Source organism: Lepidochelys kempii, chromosome 8, assembly GCF_965140285.1.
Source record: "Lepidochelys kempii isolate rLepKem1 chromosome 8, rLepKem1.hap1, whole genome shotgun sequence".
Lineage (NCBI taxonomy): Eukaryota > Metazoa > Chordata > Testudines > Cheloniidae > Lepidochelys > Lepidochelys kempii.
Window position 1 is genome coordinate 3,922,965 of NC_136387.1, and position 21,686 is coordinate 3,944,650.

Below are 21,686 nucleotides of genomic sequence, written 5' to 3' on the forward strand. Positions count from 1 at the left end.
AACTTTGTCTGCAAGCTAGTAGAGAAGCAACTTAGTGCTAATGACAAGCAATCCTTTTAAAAACGCCTTGTCTCTAAGAAACATTTGTGAGGGAAATGTTTAGTACTCCTGAGAGTAAGAAGATGGAAGCACTAGTTTGAGTCCGCTGAGGTGCACCTCGGTTCATTGCCAAGATCCCTCCTACACAGCGCTGCCCAGCCCCCCTAATTCTAATTTGCAGCATTCCTCATTATTCCAACCCTGGCACCCACACAATGTACTTCAGTCTCAACTGGCAAGACCAAGCCTGTTCCTGTGTCCCCCTTTCCAACTTAGTCGATGCATCTTCTTCGACCTGCGGCTCCTGTACTATCCCAGACACTTCTGCCAATTCATCCTGACATGCAGCACCTGCTCTCCTCCGATTCCTGTGAGTCTCCTGAGCAGAGATGAAAGATGGACTGACGTGTTCCAATTTGAGTCACAGCTGTGTGGTATGGTACCGAATGACTGGGCTCCCATCACTTCCTTTGGACTATTTCACTGTCTAATAGATCGGAATGACAAGTTTTCCTTTCTTAACTTTGTCCTTCTATTCCTAGTTATACATCCGCCTTGGGAGGTTATGGAAGCTCCTTCACTGGAGGTTTTCCAAAGGAGGCTGGATAGCCATCTGTCCTGGAGGGTTTAGACACAACAAATCCTGCATCTTGGCAGGAAGTTATCTAGATGACCCTGTGGTCCCTTCTAATCCTATGGTTCTATCTGTGTATCACACCAAATAATTCCACTCCCTGAACAACAGCGATGCTCTTCATAGATCCGCACTCTGTTACCATGTATTATTAGTATTTATACGTGTCCCCGTAGTGTCCAGAAACCCCACGGGGCTATGCACAGACATGAAGTCAAAAGACGGTCCTTGCTCCAAAGAGCTTACAAACTTGGTTTATGGCAAGAGGTAAGAAGTTCAAACAAACAGACAGAGGGGGAGAGACAAGATGACAGTGAAACCAACACGTTTTGTACAGAAAGCAATAGTTACAGCTCATCATCTGCCTGGCAATGGCAACTGCTTAGTTATTTGCTACAAAAACTTCACTCTTACTCTTTCCTCATGAATCAGTTTCTCCAGCAGCTTGATCACTTTGGCTGCTTTTCTCTGACCTCCAACATGCTAGTGTCTTTCCGGTAACATAGGACCTCCTCCAAAACTCACTGAAATCCAAGGAAAGCGTCACTTCACTTTGGATCAGGCCTGCAGGCACCAGAACCAAAGCCCAGCGCTGTTCTACCAGAGCTGTAGAGAAAGATTATTATTGCCCTGCTTCAGTCATCAACAAAACAACACTCAGAAACCAGTTCTCAGTCACGTATCATCCTCTGAGCTCTGTTATGGAGCTGTGCAGTCAGCATTATTTTTCATACCTACCCTAGTACAAAAATGGATATTGTAATGTTCATGAGCATTGCCAAAGTCACGTGTTTTATTTATATTTATTTCATTCCAGTATGTTAACAGAGCGCACAGAACCTCAGGGGCATTGCCAGGCCTCCGGCCAAAAGCTGAGTGCCTCCAGGACCTGATGAAGGTGAGAAGTCTGCCAACGCAACGGCATGCTTCACAGCGTTGTTTTTATTGCCCATACAATCCTTCTCCTTAATGTTTGGGCTCGTGACTTTTCCATCCATGTCGATTACAGTTTCATCATTACACAGCCTGAGTGCACAGAAACAAATGAGATTGCTCCCTCCAGTCCACGCCTATTATATTACACTAGATGCAAGACTATAATTCTTTATAATTCTACACTAAAACTGAAAAGTAATGCTGGGAATAAAGAAAATAGGGAAAGGAAGCGGCAAAGGAATCATGGGCCAAAGGAATCATGGGCCAAATCCTCAGATTGAATAAAGTGACATCGGTCCCCTGAAGCTAACAGCCACTGTAATTGATTAGCTTGAAGTAAATGCAGCTATGTTGATCCACCTGGCCCAAATGTGGAGAGAGGGAACAGACAACTGAAAACAGCCCGTTATAATCAGGTTACTGGACAAGAAGAAACTCATACAATTACAACACTCCAGCCACACAATGCTAACCATGAATTCAGTCAGACTGAGCTCCCAGTGGGGAATGAACAAAAAATTACCAAGCTTTGTTGTCTATGCACTTCCATGCCATCCATCATAGAGAAATAGGCAATGCGGTTTCCACTGGCTTCCTTCCCAGCGCTCCAAGGGAAGCTCTGTGGTGCGCTTTACACAAAGGGACAGCAGTGGGCTGTTGGCTTCAAAACCCTTTGTTTCTCCCAAATATGAAAGACAGTAGGTCACTTCTCTTTCCACCCATCACCAGGTATTCAGCCTTTTTGGTTGTGCTATTTTCGACACATTCTTTTCAAACCACAGACTTAAAAGTAAGCATTCCTATTAAAAGTATATCAACAAGGAAAATAGCTCGCTATTTAACATTTATTTTGCTTTTCATGTGGCCATACACAATCCCCCTACCATTCCCATTTCTTTTCAGTATGGTTGTGCTTTTTCCCCATAAGAGTAAAATGTCTTTGCAATAACTTATTAGACATCTTAATCTAAGCACAGCAGGTCTGAGCTTCCAAACATAGGTCCCAATGCTACAAGGCAACTACCAGGATCCGGGTCAAAGTATTAGGAAGAAGTCCATGCAAGCAAACAGCAGGTTGGGGGCAGCAGATTAGCTCAGGGAGGAAGCTCAAGTTGTGGTCCAGATCCTCACCCGGAGCAAATCAGTATAACTCCAACTTAACACGTGACTAGTCCGACTGGAAGCTCTGCTGACTTACCCCAGCTGGGGCTGGAGTACTTTCACATTTAGTAACATCTTCAGTATTTATTGTAGTGTTTCATTCAGGATACGTTAGTTCTGAGTCAGTAACTGTTTCCATTGTAAAAAAGAGTTCGGGGGATTGTAGCCCTGCTGTTTCGTATGCACTGGGCTGAAGGACTGAATGGCACAAAGTCCATTCTACTGTGAAAAGAGGCTCCACATAGCAAACAAGGTTCCATGCCTCTTTAGCACAGACCTACACCACAGTTGCACAAGGGCTGTTTCTGTTACACATTTCAGACACCTTTCCAGCTTGCTCTGAAGTCAATGGAATTGCTCAAATGTGTAAAGTGAAGCATATGCATATCTGTTTGTTTGGATGGGGCCTTAGACTATCTTGGGTCTGAGAAATTAACATTCAGAGCAACCTTCTTTGATGTCAGTTTTGAATGGCTACAAGGATTTTCCAAAACCCAAACTTCTCTAAGCTCTCCCATGCGTAATGCATAACTACCAAAGAAAGTATGTCCTTGGCATTCAAATAGACTGCATGCACGGTGTCAATTCCCCAAAGCTCAACTAACACTACAAGAATAGGGCAGGTAATTAGAGAGTTCGGCTGGAATCTAGACTATAAAAAGAGTTAAAGCTTTCAGCAATTATTTTTGTTATCGTTAAAACAGTGAGTTCATTCTGGGATACAACTGTTCATTTATGTAATTAAATTTCAGTCTATATGGTGTCTGTCAAGCATTTTAATTATTTTTTTCTCGTCACTGGCTAGCTTTTGTGGCTCATTATGAAACAAATGGCATGTCATCCTAATGGGAGTTTTCTCATTAACTCTCAAATGTGAACAGCTTCATAAGACCCCCCATAACTCATCGGCTTATGAGGTGCCAGCTAATAATAAAGGCACCATCATAAAGCAAAGCACCACACGAAGCTGCACTTGGGAGGACAATGTTTTTACAGACTCCTATGGGATGGACCCACCTTAATTGTAAAATTTCACTTTCAAACAGCACTCTTTAGGTTTCTTGATGTGGTTTCCTTTTGAATAGCCCAGAGATCATATTACTGTTGGTTTGCATGTGTGTTATATTGGTGGTGGTGTTATGCTGAAAGATGCTAATGGATGCCAGCTGGTGAGTCTTAGCCCCGGTCTACACTATGGGATTAGGTCAAATTTAGCCGCATTAGGTCAATTTAAAAACGACTGCATCCACACAACCAACCCCATTCCATCGACCTAAAGGGCTCTTAAAATCAACTTCTGTACTCCTCCCCGACGAGGGGAGTAGCGCTAAAATCAACCTTGCTGGGTTGAATTTGGGGTTGTGTGGATGCAAATCAACGGTACTGGCCTCCAGGAGCTATCCCAGAGTGCTCCATTGTGACCGCTCTGGACAGCACTTTGAACTCTGATGCACTAGACAGGTACACAGGAAAAGCCTGGGAACTTCTGAATTTCATTTCCTGTTTGGTCAGCGTGGTGAATTAAGCAGCACAGGTGACCGTGCTGTCCCCACAGAATCATAGAGCTTAGAATGTTTCTACGCTCCCCATATCATCTCCATCCCTGAGGTTATCGCAGATTAGAAGGCAAAAAAAACGCACTCGCAATGACATGTTTTCTGAGCTCATGCAGTCCTCCCCCACTGATAGGGCACAACTTAATGCATAGAGGCATTCTGTGGCAGAGGCCAGGAAAGAATTAAGTGAGCACGAAGAGCGGATAGAGAACACGATGCTGAGGCTAATGGGGGAGTAAACGGACATGATGAAGCATCTGTTGGAGCTACAGGAAAACCAACAGGAGCCCAGCCCCCCGCTGCATCCACTGTATAACCGCCTACCCTCCTCCCCATTTTCCATAGCCTCCTCACCCAGATGCCCAAGAATGCATGGGGGTGGGGGGGGGGTGGGCAGCGCTCCAGACACCCAGCCACTCCACTCCAGAGGATGGCCCAAGCAACAGAAGGCTGCCATTCAAACAGTTTGATTTTTAGTGTGGCTACAATAAGCAATGTGGCCTTTTCCTTCCCTCCTCCCCCATCCCACCCAGGCTACCTTGTCCGTTATCTCATTTTTTTAAATTGATAAAGAAAGAATGCATGGTTTCAAAACAATAGTTACTTTATTTCAAAGGGGGGAGGGTGGTTGGCTTACAGGGAATTAAAATCAAGAAAGGGAGTGGGTTTGCATCAAGGAGAAACACACAACTGTCACATCGAAGCCTGGCCAGTCATGAAACTGGTTTTCAAAGCCTTTCTGATGCGCAGCGTGCCCTGCTGTGCTCTTCTAATCACCATGGTGTCTGGCTGCTCAAAATCGGACGCCAGGAGATTTGCCTCAACCTCCCACTCCGCCATAAATGTCTCCCCCTTACTCTCACAGATATTATGGCGCACACAGCAAGCAGCAATAACAATGGGAATGTTGGTTGCGCTGAGGTCTGACCAACAGCGCCAGCAAGCTTTTAAACATCCAAATGCACATTCTATCACCATTCTGCACTTGCTCAGCATACAGTTGAACTGCTCCTTACTACTGTCCAGGCTTCATGAGCCATGGGAGCAAGGGATAGGCGTGACCATGGGGTGCTGCCAGCTGGGAGAGCAGCCTGAGGCAGAAGCCTCCAGCTCGTAGGAGAGCAGAGTTGCAGCGGAAGCCATGCACCATGCCCTGGAGGTTGCTAGGAGCCAGGCAGGCAAGACGTTCCCAGAACCCCCAGCCAAGCTACTTGTCCGACGTGGACAGCTACCAGTCCTACTGCACTGTCTTCTGCAGAGTTGCAGGAGAGCAGAGGTGCAGCGGAAGTGGTGGAGCCGTACACCATGGACGAGGGCTACAACATTGTTAAGGTACTGTCAACTGTACAAACAGTAAGTATTCTGGAGTCCCATTGGTTGGAAAGAAGGCATAGCATTTTAGTTACCTGTGCAAGACTTCAGCTGAAGCCAGGTCTACACTAAGGTACTTCACTGGTATAGCTATACCTGTATACTATACTGGAAAGCATGCCAAGTGTGGACCCAGATACATCAGCAAAGCAGTGCTTTGTACCGACAGACTAATGCCCCACATTCTCCACAAGTGAAGCAAGCTCTTCCAGTAAAAGTGTAGTGTTGCCAGTATAATTGCATCTACACTAGGGGCTTCTGCCAGCACAGCTCTGTCAGGCAAGGACCACACCTCTTCATACCCCTAACCATAGAGCTATGCTGGCAGCAGTCTGTAGCGTAGACATGCCTTAAGACTGAATGTGCTCAGACTTCTAGAAAGACCTCAAATCAGATATTCTCAGACTGGGCATGCATCGATGTTTAGCAGGGATGTTAGCATAGTCATTCCCATGCTAGTCACTGGATACCCATACTTAGGTCAACAACTTTGGGTGATCCACCCCCAACTAAGGAGATCACTGGGTTGGTCTGCGGTAGCTGATGCATGTGGGCATGTTCTTCCCCCTCGCTGTGCTCTATTTCTGGCCGACTTTGTTCTTGCATCAAAACAAATAGGACAGTTCTCAATGCCCTTCCTATGCACAAGCATCAAGCAGGCAGCTGCGGAAAAAAAGAACAGCCTAACGTGCAGGCCTGAGTCCTGAACTACTGAAACTGGTATAGTCCTTTAGCCTTGACTCTGGCCATTTAAGCAGCCCCTTGGGAATGCTTTTCCAACAGGTTCTTGAAGTTTTTGTAGCAGTCTTAAAAAATGATGGAACACAAGAACTATTCACTCTGAGCTCAGAGTGCAAGTGGAAAATATGGAATTTAATTCAGGTTTTCAGATTTCAAACTGCAGAGGGTTCTCCCTGTTTAAATGGAAAGGATCTTGAACTACTAAGATAGCAAAAGCCATAACGTAGGATCAATGGCCCATTTTGTTTATATTTTTCGGTGGAGAAGCCCAAAGTGCAACTTTGCCCTGTTATTTATTGACTGACTGACAATAAAGAAGACTACGGAGGGGGAAAAAAGAGGGAGAAAGGGAAGGATTTTGAGAGCTTGTATCCTTCAGCTAGGTAACTTTTTTTTTTTTGACCACTAGGTAATACAAAACAAAAAGAGAGAGAGAGAGAGAGAGAGAGAGAGACACCCATGCAAATACCCCAGTTCCAAACACTCCTGACCTTTGCATCTTGAGGTTCATGTCTATTAAGGACCATACTGGACCTGCAATTTGGGGAAGAGTGCAAGGAGCAAAAGCCAGACACAGCTGCAATCCTTGTATTCCCTTGAGCAGAAGGGAGGCAATTGCTATTGAAGAGGGCAGAGAAGAGGCAGGCTAATGAAGCAATGGAAACGACCAGTGAGGGAGAGGAGTTCAAACTGTGTCTTCTTAAGGGGCAGCAGCCTCCGAGTTGTCCTTGTGAATATGGGAATTCTGCTCCTCTGAGCAATCATTGCAGAGGTGTGACTGTGCTCCACCAACATAAGCCTATGTCTACACACAGTAAAGTCTATGATGTATAGTGAAGTGGACACAGCTGCCCGATTTAAGGGTAATCTAGACATTGCTACAGCTGCAGATGCAGCAGAAAGTGTACTCAAACGTCCTGAATGACCAACCCCAGTCCTGCTCCTGAAGCTCTCCCTCAGGTCCTGCTCAGGCAAAATTCCCATTGTTTCAGGAACGAATCCACAATATTCTCCTCTGTTTCTGGAACACGGGACAGAGAACTTGGACAACAGAACTGGCTTGAGCACAGGGCAGGAGGATGGCAGAGCATAATTAATTTTCCACTCTGAATATTGGCTGCCCTCCTCTTTGCCATGCTCTGAACTGTGAACCACCACTTGGACTCTCACTGAATGTGTTTCCAAGCACGAGTTTGCAGTAGAGCGTGAAGCATCACACTATCAATTATTAGTATTATTTAACATCTAGCTGCAGGTTAGGCAATAGAATACATTCACCCCAGAGTGCAAAGTGCTGTAAAAACACACAATTCATGACAGTCCCTGCATCAATGAGCCTACCATCTAAAAGACAAGACATAACACATGGAAGAGATTAACAAGCAAGCCAGGATACAGGTGGGGGAGGCAGATGGCCAAAGGCTGATAGCAGATTGGGAGTTAGTCGAGCCAGGTAGTTTCCGAAATGCCTTTGGGCCCATTGTAAAAAAAGGGAGCGTTTGTCTTCGTTTCTACTCAGAGGCTCATTCAGAGAACAAGGAGCTGAGGTGGTGGAAAGAACTGGCACATCATTCACAGGAAAGGAACTTTCCTTCATTTTTTTTTTTAAACTCAGTATTTGCAATTTGTAAGAAAGTCGTCAAGCTCCTCCACTGCTAGGATACAAAGTAATTAAAACCAGATTTTCAACTCATTGTAAAATAACGTAAAACATGTCATCTAGGAGAAAATAAACTCTGGCCTCATTATATTTTCTGAAGCAACACTGCATCTGCAAGCCATGAGGTCCTGAAGAGAGAACACTGGACTGCAGTCAGGGGACAACCTCAGATCTATTCCTGTGAGAGTCATTGTTCTGCCCTCTGACTTGGGGCAAGCCAATTAACCTCTGTCTTCCTGTCCATGCCTTTACTGTCCTGTCTACTTAGTATGTAAGCTCTCCGGGGCAGGAATTGTCTCTTCTGTGTACAATGGGCCCCTGACCTTGTTATATATTATTTGTCTTACAGTGTAACCAACACCACGTACCAAGAACAGAGTATGCTTTATGGTATTTTCAAGTATAGGTCAAAGGACTATATGACTGCCATCAAGATATCATTTGTTTCTTGATAGATTTCTTTCAAGGTCCATGTTAGGTTTAGAATTCCTTATAAATTCATCTTAGTTCCACCGATGATATCCTTGCTCACTCAACTGAAATATTTGTTATTAGAGAATGTGCTTCAATATACATCAGTGGAACAGAGTCAGAGAAAGCCCCATGAGGACAGGTTGGGTGAACAGGGCTGCAACAGTCGTGCAATTGGAAGACTTGATATGTTCGCAGCAAGGCTGCTGATCTTCCAAGAATATACAAAGAATATAAATAAAAGCCAAAGCATATAAAAGCCATCCTATTTCCACACCCTAGAAAACTATGTCCAGAAAAGTCCTTGAAAAGATTCACGTGAATATTTTTACTTGTATAAAAATGCTGCATGCCTTTATTCGTGAGATACACACACAGGAAAAGATACTGTATACAGGCCTACTTCCCTAGAACAAAGTCTTTGAAGTGCTAAAATTTAATCAGCAATTGTAGGAAAGCATTCACTCAAAATGCTTTTGCTATTGTTTTGGAAATCTGAGGTGGTTTAAACTGGTACTGCCCTGACTTATATTGAACTAGTTGAATAAACTGAAATGAAGAAAATATTCTTTCTGCATGTGCATTGGAGGCTACTGGTGTCACAATCTGGTTTAGCACGTAAACAAACATGGTTAGAGGTGTTTAGCCAGTGACTGCCACCAGTTCAGTGATTTAACTGTCTCTAAAACTTCAGCAGCAAACATCGTACTGCTTAATGTTATTCTTTTCCTTTCGTGTAAATGATTTTAATATATTTTAGTAAATTTAAATCTCAATGTAGGCTGTCACAATTTCAAATTAAATTTTCAAAAGGTGTATTTTTAAAAATAAACCTGTATTTAAATTAAAAAAATCTGATTAAAAAAATTTTAAAGACCGATTTTTATCCATCATATAAGCGAAGGTTAAACTCCGATAATGACTTCACCTGAAAAAGGGGAACATGTCCAAGAATCAATGTTCCAAAGACAATTAACTGCTATACGAGCTATAAAACACATCAAATGAACACAGATTATTTCACTTATACTTGCAAGATAAAATTTAATAACTACATTTAATGGGTACTTAAAAAAACAATTTCCTATGTATTAATTAAATGCGCTTCTTCAGCAGAAGAGAGATTTTTTAAAGGGTTATATAATCCCTACCAATCTAACAACAAGCAATTTGAAGACAAAATATTAGTGTGTGCGTTATCCGTAGATCAGTTTAAAAAAATTCCGTACGCAAGATTATCAGCAGCACAATTACATAAGTGTTGTTAAAATGAAACCAGTCTGTCACACATGAGCAAGCAACAGTGTGTTGCAAAGATGAATGTCTTCAGCTAAGTGTTATTCAGACATATGGTGTCGTCATCTCCACTAAAGTTACACAGCAAGTGGTGAAATACTCAGGACTTGGGGCTGGCTATGGTTGTAACCTGATTGCTGTAGCTTCAGTTCCATGGGGAACTGAGGTATGAGAAAGACAATTCCCTGATTCTGCAGTAGTTTTTATTCCAGAAAGGCACAAATGCAGCCAACAGCTGCTTTGGGTTATGGGAGGAACCAAAGGTGAGGACCTTGCAGCCAGACTTGTTTCCCACCTGTGCATTCCTTTGCTTCTACAGCAGTCTCACAGGGGCATTGTAATCCCTTACCCGATGATCCTTTCACTGCTGCTCAGGGAATTTATAGAGCGGTATAAGGAAGGGTACAGAAAGGAAAGATGGTACAGTGATTAGAGTGGGAGCCTGGGACTAAGGAGACCCAGGCTCAATTCCCATCTCTGTCACAAATGTCTGGTGTGACCTCAGACAAGTTTCTGAGCCTCAGTTTCCCATCTCTAAAAGGGGGACAACAACACTTCCCTACCTCCCAAGGATGTTGCTAGGTTAGGTTAAAGATTGTGAGGTACTCAGAGACTACGGTATTGGGGGGGGGGATATAAGTGCCTGGAATGGATGGATTGGATGTAAAATAGCAGCACTGCCAATTCTCATGATTTTAGCATGAGTCTCACAATATGTGGGGTTTTCCTTAAAACTCCAGACCCCAGATTCTTGTGGTTCCCTGCGAATCTCTGCTTTCGTTTTCAAATAAAGTTTCCAGCTCTCATGACCGCAGAGAAAAGTTTAAAAGGTGACCCAAGTGCAGTCTAAAAGCTCAGAAGCCTGAAGGCAAATAAAAAGCACCCCCAGATGATCCTTTTGAAATCCCCCAGATGATCCTCCTATTATTTTGGGACCTGACTCATGATTCTGGAATGCTTGAGGTCGGCAATACTGAAATGGGAACAAGCAGTTCCTAGGGCAAATGCAGAATAAAGCTGCAGAGGGGAAACACTTTCTTAGGAAAGTTCTTACACCTATCCAGCAGACCCCAGGAAGTTCCACCAATTCTGCACCAGCATCATTCTCCAGTCAGAGCGGGCAAAATGATTCATTCCGGGCAACCTCTTGTTGGCCTTGCAAAATTCTACTTGTGCTCATGGCCGGGGTGAATAAGCTTTTTGGATAGGCATCATTAACAAGATGATAATGGTCAGGTGGATAGCTCTTGGGCATGGGCTAGTAAATTGTCATAACAGACCACAAGGCCATTTAATGCTATTGCATAGATCCTGGATCAAAGCTAGAAAGGCAGCAGCCAGTGCATTATAACACTTCACTAGGGTTGCCGGGTATTTGTCTGTTTGTTTCCTTTTCTGCATGAAAATCAGATAATGATCCTCAAAGCCTGGCGACAGATCACTGCCCATCCTCCGGTGCCTTGAGCTTTCCCATGGCAGAGCAGTCAGCAAAATACACACCCGAAGATTTACATGCTTTCACTTACAAATATAAAAGAGAAATGTGCAATAAAACAAATTGATTTGATTTCCAGGCTACAGCTGTGTAAAATATTTCCCTTAAGGATTGAAAGCGTTCCCTTGATTGCAAAATACTCCACCTTTAGCCTTCGTCTCCAGACAATGTACTCACAAGGTTAGCAGCGACTCCTGTCATCATGACCGGGCACTATTTAGACAGATTAAAAAGCTTACAATACTTACTATTAAATGGCAGGAATTTCCATGGGAGTTTGTTTGTAAATAGCGTAGACAGTCCTGCATAGTATGTGGAGCACTGCATTTGACTGTATCAGTTCAGATGCTTGAGGAATCAGAGAACAATGCATCAGTGAACGGCAGTGCAGAGAACTACAAAATACATGCGTAGCCATGCCCTGGCATTGGCTGCTCATATTGGTCTTGGGACTTAGCCCTGGTGTTATAATTCAGCCTCACCATGCATTGGGGGCAACAACATCACAGTATCACAAACAATGTCACATTAGAACTGGGGCAATTCCATTCCGCCCCATAATTTCTCTCTCATTCCTTTCTCCCTACCCCGGGCCCTGGGAGTGAAGGGATTGTCTTTCATTTCCCTCATCAATCCTTTCTCCTTTTCGCTGCACTGAAGACAGAAGAGGAGCTACCCGCAGCTCTGAACCAGTCACTGTCTTATGTGGAACCCACTCTTGTGATCTGTAGGTCTATTGCCAGGCCAATGGTCAAATCCAGCGAGCAAACTATGATCTATACAGACTATAGCATGGGCATAGACAGTTTGAAATCGTGCTAGTCTTGTAGTCATATTTCTATACTGCAGCCATTCCAAAACTGAATGTAATCTGTATGCAAATGTTACAAATGGAACTCCAGTGAGGTATCTGAATTAAATTTCACTATTTACAGAACAAGTGGGATTAGTCTGATCACACCAAAAGAATTAATGTAAGAGAACTCTTGGAGGCTTTAAAAATATATGAAAATCTAATTTCTGTTTGGATTTTTCAACACTCCTACATTAAGCTTGAACACTGCATTGCTACTGCAGAGTGTGTAGGAAGTGTTTCTCTTGTTCAGATATTAATGAGAACAAAACACATGTACTTTTTACGACTTTATCATTTGATACAAATCCATGTAGACCTAGGAACTAAGGTTTTGCATTCACACTTCCAAAGCTTTTTAAGTAAAACTTTTCAATTGATGATCCAAAAATATAAATAAATAAACCCAATTTCCTCCCTGGAAATAACTTGAATTACACAAAAGGAGATGGGTTGTCATAGATTGTGTTCTTCTAAGTATTTCCCTACACCTGCGACTCTGGACGGTTTGCTCTATGCCATGTGAGTTTCTGCTCCAACATCAGAATCTGCACACAACAAATACATGAGCCTCCTATCCAAGGGACTATCACGTAACAAACCGGTATAGTAAATTTCATCCTAGGCCAACAATGTTGAAATACAAGTGACAAAGAAGAGTATGGCTTTTGGAGAAATGATCCCTCTTTTCTTTATTTTTTACGTTTGGCTCCCCCCCCCCCCCCGACCTTCTAATCTTCAGATATTAGTGGTTTTCAAAATGTACTTCATCCACACAGTGACTTTAAAAGCACCTTAACCTTGCAAAGTATTCTCTGAATCAAGGAGTACAGGGCATTCACTGAGGCAGTTTATGGGCTGCATTTACCTACATGTAAATATGCAGAACCATAGTTACAAGTGCCATAAGCAGATGTTCAGAAAACATATAGGAATGCAAACAAAGGCAAAAATCACATACCTTAGCAAACCTGATGGTTCCGAATTCTGGAGACAATTTAGTTTCGGAGCAACATTGGAGTGAAAGGAAGTTCCTCAGGCTACCACCAACTGGAAGTCCTTTTTAAGTCCCACACAGGCTCCAGCTCAGCCTTCTGTATGTATGTCCCTGAGGATGCTGCAGTATCCTCCAGTTCTTTGGAGCCGGAGCAGAAAAGAGGTCATTCAGAAAGAGAAAAGAGAAGAAGGTGTGGCATTAAATTCTAGGGTCAGTCATTCGGCAGGTTCAGAATAGAATGTAAGACAACATCTGATAGCAATGAAATGTCAAGCCAGGACAAAGAGTCTGTGACAAGCCATCATGTTTGGCACCTTTTCAGGGAAATCTTTGAATTCAAGAACTGTGGCACAGAACTATTTTGGCTTTATGGTGTTTTAACTGTGTCCCTAAACTAGGAAATGAATGCCAGCCTGGATGCACTTTATGTCAGTCTGAGATCACAGAAGTACAGCAACACTCCTGCATAACTTTAGAGAACATTCTTATTCATTACAGTCTTTCACTGGGAGAACAGAACGTTCAAACTAAGGGGATTTAAAGTTAAGAACACTGACAAAAATTCAAGCAAACAACACTTCAATGCACTTGTACAGTGCAGTTCGTTCACAGATCTCAAAGCTCACAAGGAAACGTTAATTAATTAGGCCTTATGACATAGAATTATAGAGGATTAGGGTCTGAAGAGACCTCAGGAGGTCATCTAGTCCAACCCCCCGCTCAAAGCAGGACCAATCCGAACGAAATCATCCCAGCCAGCGCTTTGTCAAGCCGGGTCTTAAAAACCTCTGAGGATGGAGATTCCACCACCTGCCTCAGTAACCCATTCCAGTGCTTCACCACCCTCCTAGTGAAATAGTGTTTCCTAATATCCAACCTAAATCTCCCCTGCTGCAACTTGAGACCATTGCTTCTTGTTCTGTCATCTGCCACCACTGAGAACAGCCGAGCTCCATCCTCTTTGGAACCCCCCTTCAGGTAGTTGAAGGCTGTAATCAAATCCCCCCGCTATGAGTTAGCTACTGTTGGCCAAAATGTTCAAAAATGGGTACCCGACAGGCACCTGAAATCATTTGATTGTCGAAAAAGCTCCACGCCCAGCAGCACCCACTCACACAGCTGGGAGTTTTCAACGCTTCTGAAACATCGGGTCACTTTGATTAGGTGCCTAACCACAGGCAGTGGGATTTGAGAAATTCGGCCTGAGCAATTTACTGGAAATCACACCTCAAGCGGGGGGAAGGGCTTGGAAAAGGAGTCAGGAAGTCTAACCCCCATTTTTATTGTTAGTTATTGGTATTAGAAAAGCAGTTAAAGGCCCAAACCAAAATCAAGAGCTCCACTGTGCTGCCAACGCTGTACACACATCTTAAGAGACAGTCCTTGCCCTAACTAATTACTATCTAAACAGACAAGACATATAAGGTGTAGGAGTAGCAGAGCTGGTGGACAGAATCTAAGTCTCCTAAATCCCAGTCCGGTGCTTTTTCTGATGGACCTCGCAGCCTCTGCCCCAGTTTGAACGTCTGGGTACCCTTGCCTCAACGGCTGCAATGATACAGATACGCTTGATCCAGATACGTCCTGCAGCCATGGTGTAGGCTGGTGGACCAGTCATCAGCATGGGACAGACAATCAGCCACACCCAGGTCAGTTTGTCACCCTCACCTCAGGGCCCTGTTTATTCTTCAAAAACAATAAATAAAAGGGAACATGAAACAAGAAAATCAAGCAACTGTCCTGCTCCCCATCGAGACTGTGGGGTGCTCTGGCCTCTGGCAGCTTAATGGTCAGAACTCCCCCCTCCCAAGACTTGCCCTCTTGCAGCCTTCTGTCCCCCCACAGCCCTCTTCTCTAGGCTCATCATGGAGCTGGGCCCTTCAGTTATATCCCCTGACTATGAATCCTCAGCCCAGTCACTCAATGCTGTCCATTTGGGCTCTTCTCCAGAACAGGGCTAGCTGCTCCCCAGCCCCCCTGGCCTTTAAAAGAGGGCTGGGTGCTCTGTTGCACTCTACTTCTGAGATAACACAGCCTGTCACATCTGTAACTTAGTCTGAACATGGCTGCAGGAAAGATGGATAGATGCTAGTTTTATGCTAGGAATAGTCAGAAAAAGAGGAGAAGACAAAACCAACAAAAACATACTACTTGCAGACAGTTCCAAAGGGGTCAAGTCTGAATCAGCAGCCCCAGAGCACAATGCTCATTACATCCTCCCACAGATTCCCCCAACACACACACACACCCCCACACCCCAACTGGGCTAAAGAGATGTAGAAAACTGACTCAGTCAACCAGCAATGGAAAAGCAAACCCAGGGGGGTGTGAAGCGAAGGGGCAGGGGAGTGAAAGGATGAAAGCATCCGCACCTCAGCTTGGAGGCAGAGCAGTTGTATCAATCCTAGCAGTGAGAGGAAGTCCACTTGGTAACCAGAGCCACTGTGGAACCCATGCCCAGGGGCATGCAATCTGCTCTGCCCCCTGAGTAACCGCTTTTTCTTCAGCAGGGCTGCTCGTGGTGCGAGCTGCAACATGAGCTAAGGTGGCAGAGTCCAACCCCACGTTTGCCAGCAGTTTGTGTGTCGAGAAGGGCTTTAAAGGGAAGTGTTATTTGTATTTGCCAGACTGCTTCCCTTCTGTCATCCTGTGGGCTCAGGTAGGGAGGCAGAAAAGTAGAACAGCTTCAAATCTTATATTCCTTGCCAACACAGGCGTAAAGCCCTACCTCTCAAACACCATTTGTAGAACCAGTCTGGCAACGTGAGACTGAAGTGGATGTGACGTGTAGGAATGGCTGACGCTGCAGAAGCTTGGTCTGGGAGCAGTAGCGAGATCTAGTGCCTCTACTTTTAAGTGATGTTTATCTTTGGGGACCAGAAATGTGATTACTTCCATTTGTTTCCTGAAAGTTGCAATGCAAAAAAAAAGGAAAAGAAAAAAGACTTTATTTCCCCTCTTTTTACTTTCAATGGAGCTGAAAGGCAAAAGACCAAACTTGACAACGGGACTAGACTGTCATTGTAAGCTGAGTCTGAGAGCCCTGCTTCTGGTGGGGAATGATATGTTTTTTGAAAGTCTCAATTTACCGCAGCCTGCCAATGCTCATCGTAAGCAAAGCCCCTGGGTGAGGAGGACTTGGCACATTGCCTTAATGCACTGCAATGCATGCACTCAGAGTTTCTGTTGTGTCTGAATTCCTGCACTGCTGGGTGGATCATAAATTATGGTGCAGGCAGGAGTGTGCTTTCAGCTTTTGGCAAGAGCAGACACCTTCCCTTCATCCTAACCACTACCGTTACGGGAATAAGAACATGGCAGCAGGTACTGGAAAACGCTGCTGCAGATTTCATCCAAGCATTCACCCGAGCCAGCTGTTGGGAGGATATATCAGGTGTTACCACACTTCAGCACTGCGGGGTGGGGACACAATGGGAAAAATAACTTCAGTCAAATTAAAAAGTAATGACTGCATACAACTGCCATTTCTCCAGCTCCCATTTCAAGTGCCTGTGATGGTGGAAACATCCACATGGAGTATAATCAAATGCAAACGGTTATGAGCGCTGCTGCAAGCAGCAGTAAGCAAGTGCATCAATCCCAATGCAACTTGCCTGGGCTGCATTTGAAGAATTTCTATTACACAGATATAGACGGATGCAGGCAAGGAAATAGTTTCTGTCCAACGATATAGTTGGGGTTATGTTTCTATGTTACAGGTTCCTGGGAAAAAATGCAAGAGATATAACTTCTAGAGGCCACTGAGTACGCCTAAATTAATGAGGGATGATGGCAGCCATCATGAGGGTACAACATGACATGCAGAAATCTCACTCCACCTTGTCCAACATGAAAAAATAATGTGCATCACCCAAATGTACTGTGCTATTCACCACTTTCTGCCCCACCAGTTCAAACTTTTCTATTCAGTGTCTGAAACCCTGGATTAAATTTTATGCAAGGGCCCTAAGTGAAATGAGTGATGGCCTTTGTTCAGTCTCCAGGCCATGAACACAAAAAACAAACTAGCACATATATGTTCTTCTTGGCTCAGAAGAGGCAGAATAGTTCACGACAGGAGCTTACACACCGATTAACTAGAGTCAAGCCTGAATTTCCCCAAAGCTTAGCAGTGTCCAGATCTGGGATTTCGTCCAGGAGCATTTTTATGAGTAACTTGTTCAGGGCACATCCCTCCAGAGTGAATGCTCCACTGGGATTACATGGCTCCATTGCATGGCTCATGGACTCATAGCCCTTCTTAAAGAGAGGAGCTTATTACACAAAACAACTAAACATCCACACAGCTCAAGAAGCATCTTGATTCCACCCCTTCCCCTTGGCTACCAGCCACCAAACCTTGTCTGGAAAGCTCTACAGTGTGCAAAGACATCTAGTAGCTGACTAACATATTGTAGGCAAACATATCACTGCGGCAGGTAGTCACATCTGTACCAGTTGGTCTCGTCTCTGAAAATATTAATTACAATCTACTCAACCGCAGCTGAAGAAATTATGTTGGGCATGGAAAAAATTAAATACTTAGGGGATTTGGAGACTTGAAAATGAATGGAACCATATGTCCTCTGGCTAAATATTCAAGATCTTTCTCTTTACTGCCAATCTGGACTTCAAGCACCCAAATGGGAGAGGGATGGCACACACAAGTATGCATATGTACATTCTCATAATTTTCCTCTTTAACCATAGCTGGACTTGGGCAAGCACCTATGGTTGATACGGCAGAGCAGTATTGGGGGGCAGGGGGCGACAGGGGTGCAGAACAGGTAGAGGCTCCATCCTCATCATGAAACATTTAGTAGGGTCATTTCTGCCTGTCTATGTGGAAACTGAAGATCCCAAAGCACTTTCTGGAAGTAGATCGAGATTACATCAGCAAATATTCCTTCTAACTGAACCAGGGTCTAATGATCAAGGCTGTGTGTAAACTACAGCTGAATGCGTAATGGTTGTTACATTTTCCCATGCAGCCAGTACGTAGCTCATTGTTTTGTAAAGTGCTTTGGGATTTCTTGACCCAGAAAGGCACTTGATCAAGTACGTTCAACACCCAACAACTTTAATAAAAGTAGAGGGTGCTCAGCACCTCACAGGAGTCCTCAGGACCCTGCAGGATCAAATATGAAATGATCCCACATTTTACATTTCACAATATCGTCTCCCTCTACCTCCCTTGAATTTAGTATATGGGTGGCGCTGGTAAAGAAAGGGAAAAAATGAAACTTCTGAATCCCTCCTTCCAGAAAGCGAATGTTAAAAACCTGGTAGCATTGCAACTTTCGAACCTCTCCAACTACAACACTTAGTACACCACAGACAACTGTTTCCCAGCCAGACTGTGTCATTGATAATGGCTTGGTGAAAACCAAATAAAACAAGAGTCTCCAGCAACACCGAGTCTCGGCTGTTTTGTGGTGTTTTCTCTTCCTCTGCAGCAGAAAAACAGGTGGAAAGCAGCACCGTAATTCAAGGGATATACCGATAATCGAAGTCTCCTTACAATGGGTAGCAAGTAATTGGAAAGTTTCGTGGGGTGCTGTGGTTTGATAGGTTAGAGTCTGACTTATTCTGCACATTAATTAAGGTAAGGGATGTTGCTGCAAAGTAATGACAGAATGGTGCGAAGATGCTGAGATATGGATCTAATGAGATATTCTGATTCTGCTGTTCTCTTTTTTCAGTGCAGCCCAAAGCTACAATCCATAGGGCATTCTTGGTTCTTCATTCCAGTACCACCAAAGGAGATATTTGGAAATACACACAGCAAATTCACTACAAAAGGTCCCCCCCTCCCCCGCTCTCCTGCTGGTAATAGCTCACCTTAAGTGATCACTCTCGTTACAGTGTGTATGGTTAACACCCTTGTTTCATGTTCTCTGTGTATATAAATCTCCCCACTGTATTTTCCACTGAATGCATCCGATGAAGTGAGCTGTAGCTCATGAAAGCTTATGCTCAAATAAATTTGTTAGTCTCTAACGTGCCACAAGTCCTCCTTTTCTTAAAGCAAAGAAGAAACACGTGATTCCCTGTCCACTCCGCCTCCAAAGTAATAGAAAATATTCCTTTCAGTGAAAGGTCTATGAAATGTGTTTTATCTGACAGCTACAGATCTTTGAGAAATAGTCAAAAAAATAAACAAGCATTTTGAATGTTGGGAAGGAATATTCAGCTAAACTCTGATTGTAACAATGTTAGATGATGTACTTCTCTTATGAGCCAAGAGATTCAAACAGAAACAACTTTCAGACTTTATCCCCCTATTAACTAAACTAAATACTGCCCTCTCTCCAGCTTGTTGTAAAAGTTGTTCTTAAAAGGCATTCCTTTTACATTTCTGATGGATCTGCTCGTATTGGCTGGTTTGCAAAAGAACTCAGCACTCATTTTTTAATCATTTGGCCAGGAACACAATTTTTCATAACACCTGGTCTTATTTTCCCCTTCTTTAATTCATCTTTGGTCTCTACCACCACAGGAATCCACTAAGACATTAGCAAGACTATTCATTCTGGCTGCTAAAACTGTCATCGCTCATTCCTGGAAAAAACGTTCACCACCAAAGGCTGGATCCTGCACCACGAAGTGAATGAGAGCTTTGCCATTGACTAAAATGGATGCAGGATCAGGCATCACAAAAGGAGCTGGACCGGCTTCATTGTACGTGTTTTGTCCCTGCTACAGAAAGCTTTTACCTGCCTTAAAAGATAAGCATGGGGAGAAGTTTCTCATTCTATAGCTACATGAGTCACAGCTTTCCTTACCACTGGAAGAAGACTCAAATACACTTAGGCCCTGGTACAACAATAGACTCCATACAGGTGGATCCTATTATAGAACCAGAGCCTTAAAAAGTAACCTTCATATAACCATAGGCAGCTTCTCTCCCACAGCTTTGCATTACTATCCTGTCCATTCTTCATTATAGTCGTACTTGTCCTCCAGGCATTTGTGTTTCATTAGCTAAGCCTGTACAATGATTTCTATTTCTGCCACAGCTACACTCCACCCCCTCCTTTTTTCCCCTCCTTTTGATTTTTCCCTCTAGTTCACGGACATTCCCTTTTGCACATTTCAGGTGAGATTTTCAAAACTGGTTGCCAGTGGCCTAACTTTCCTCCTACTGAAACCAGGGAGAGCGTTATCATAGGGTACCCACCCTCATACTGTTCATATGAAAATGCTGCCTTGCAGTATGGCAAATCTCTAGCTGCCCAGTGGCTTTTGTTCCTATTGTATAGGTGAACCCTGCCTGGCTTTTGATAAAATAAATACATAAATAAATTAAAAACATTAATCTCCCCTGATTTTAAATGACACCTCATAACAAATCTTATTTGTGCTTCTTAATTTCTCTCTCCAGTTATTTTTTTAACTCTGTAACTTTAATCTTTATCTCTGAGAAACATATGGGAGTAAGTTGGTATAAAAAATGCTACAGGAAGTAAAAATGTACTGGACTTTATGATATATGGGACATACCATTGTCAGCTTGCTATTATCTCAGAACCACATTCTCTGAGCAGGTTTTTCCACTATAAACTCAGATTATTATTTTTAATGTCTCAACCACTTCAAATCACATGTAGCGTAAACTTCTGCTTCATTAACTGGGAGCCTGAATTCTGATTCTGTTTTCAAAACAGGGTTTCGGTCTATTAACCCATTTTTAGTTATACGGTGGCAAAAAAATATTACTTTCCTAACTTCCAAAAATTTTATTCAACAAGCTACACTTTTAGACACTTTGGGGTTACTCTAAAAAAACAGACCATGACTCACCAGTGCATTACTCCAGTTTTACACAGGTGCAACACTGGAATAATGCAACCGCAAACCAAGTCTATAAACAGGGAATTGGGAACAGGGCATAAAGTCTCAGACAATGAAAAAGATCTGATCTATTACGCTGAAAAATGTGTTGAAATGGACTGATATAGTAAAACCTCAGAGTTACTAACATCTCAGGAATGGAGGTTTTTCATAACTCTGAAATGTTTGTAACTCTGAAAATAACATTATGGTTGTCCTTTCAAAAGTTTACAACTGAACATTGACAATACAGCTTTGAAACTTTAAATTTAATGTTTTTTCTACTGCAGAGTAAACTACTAACAAAATAAAGGAAAAGCAAACACAGTACTGTACTGTATTTACTTTTTCTTGCACACGCGCGTGTCTGTGTATGTATGCACACTGCTGTCTCATTGCACACTTCCAGTTACAAATGAGGTGTGTGGTTGACAGGCCAGTTCATAACTCTGGTGTTAGTAACTCTGAGGTTCTACTGTAATTTAAATTTGAAAAATACCACACCAGGTTTGTGTAATGTAGTTCCTCAATCTATGTACTGCTTTAAATGTTTGTACCAAAATCAGCCCCATATTCCTTTGGAACTTTAAGCGAATTAATTTCAGTCACCAGTATAAACAGACAGAAATAGGGGAGCAGGAGA

General features: G+C 43.3%; 1 protein-coding gene across 6 annotated transcripts in view; it reads right to left on the minus strand.

The window, feature by feature from the left end:
* Positions 1-21,686, minus strand: part of SGCD (sarcoglycan delta) — a 572,369-nt gene that overhangs the window by 295,749 nt on the left and 254,934 nt on the right. For 3 of the 6 annotated variants that reach the window (XM_073355246.2, XM_073355243.2, XM_073355245.2), the window contains exon 2: positions 13,175-13,348. Coding sequence is in view for 2 of the 6 variants with exons in the window: in XM_073355249.2 (XP_073211350.1) it covers positions 11,609-11,668 (60 nt within the window). In the remaining 4 variants the exon portion in view is untranslated. Of the gene's footprint in view, positions 1-11,608; positions 11,704-13,174; positions 13,349-15,938; positions 16,116-21,686 lie in introns of those variants that run through there. The other 3 variants (XM_073355244.2, XM_073355249.2, XM_073355241.2) reach the window with 3 other exon arrangements.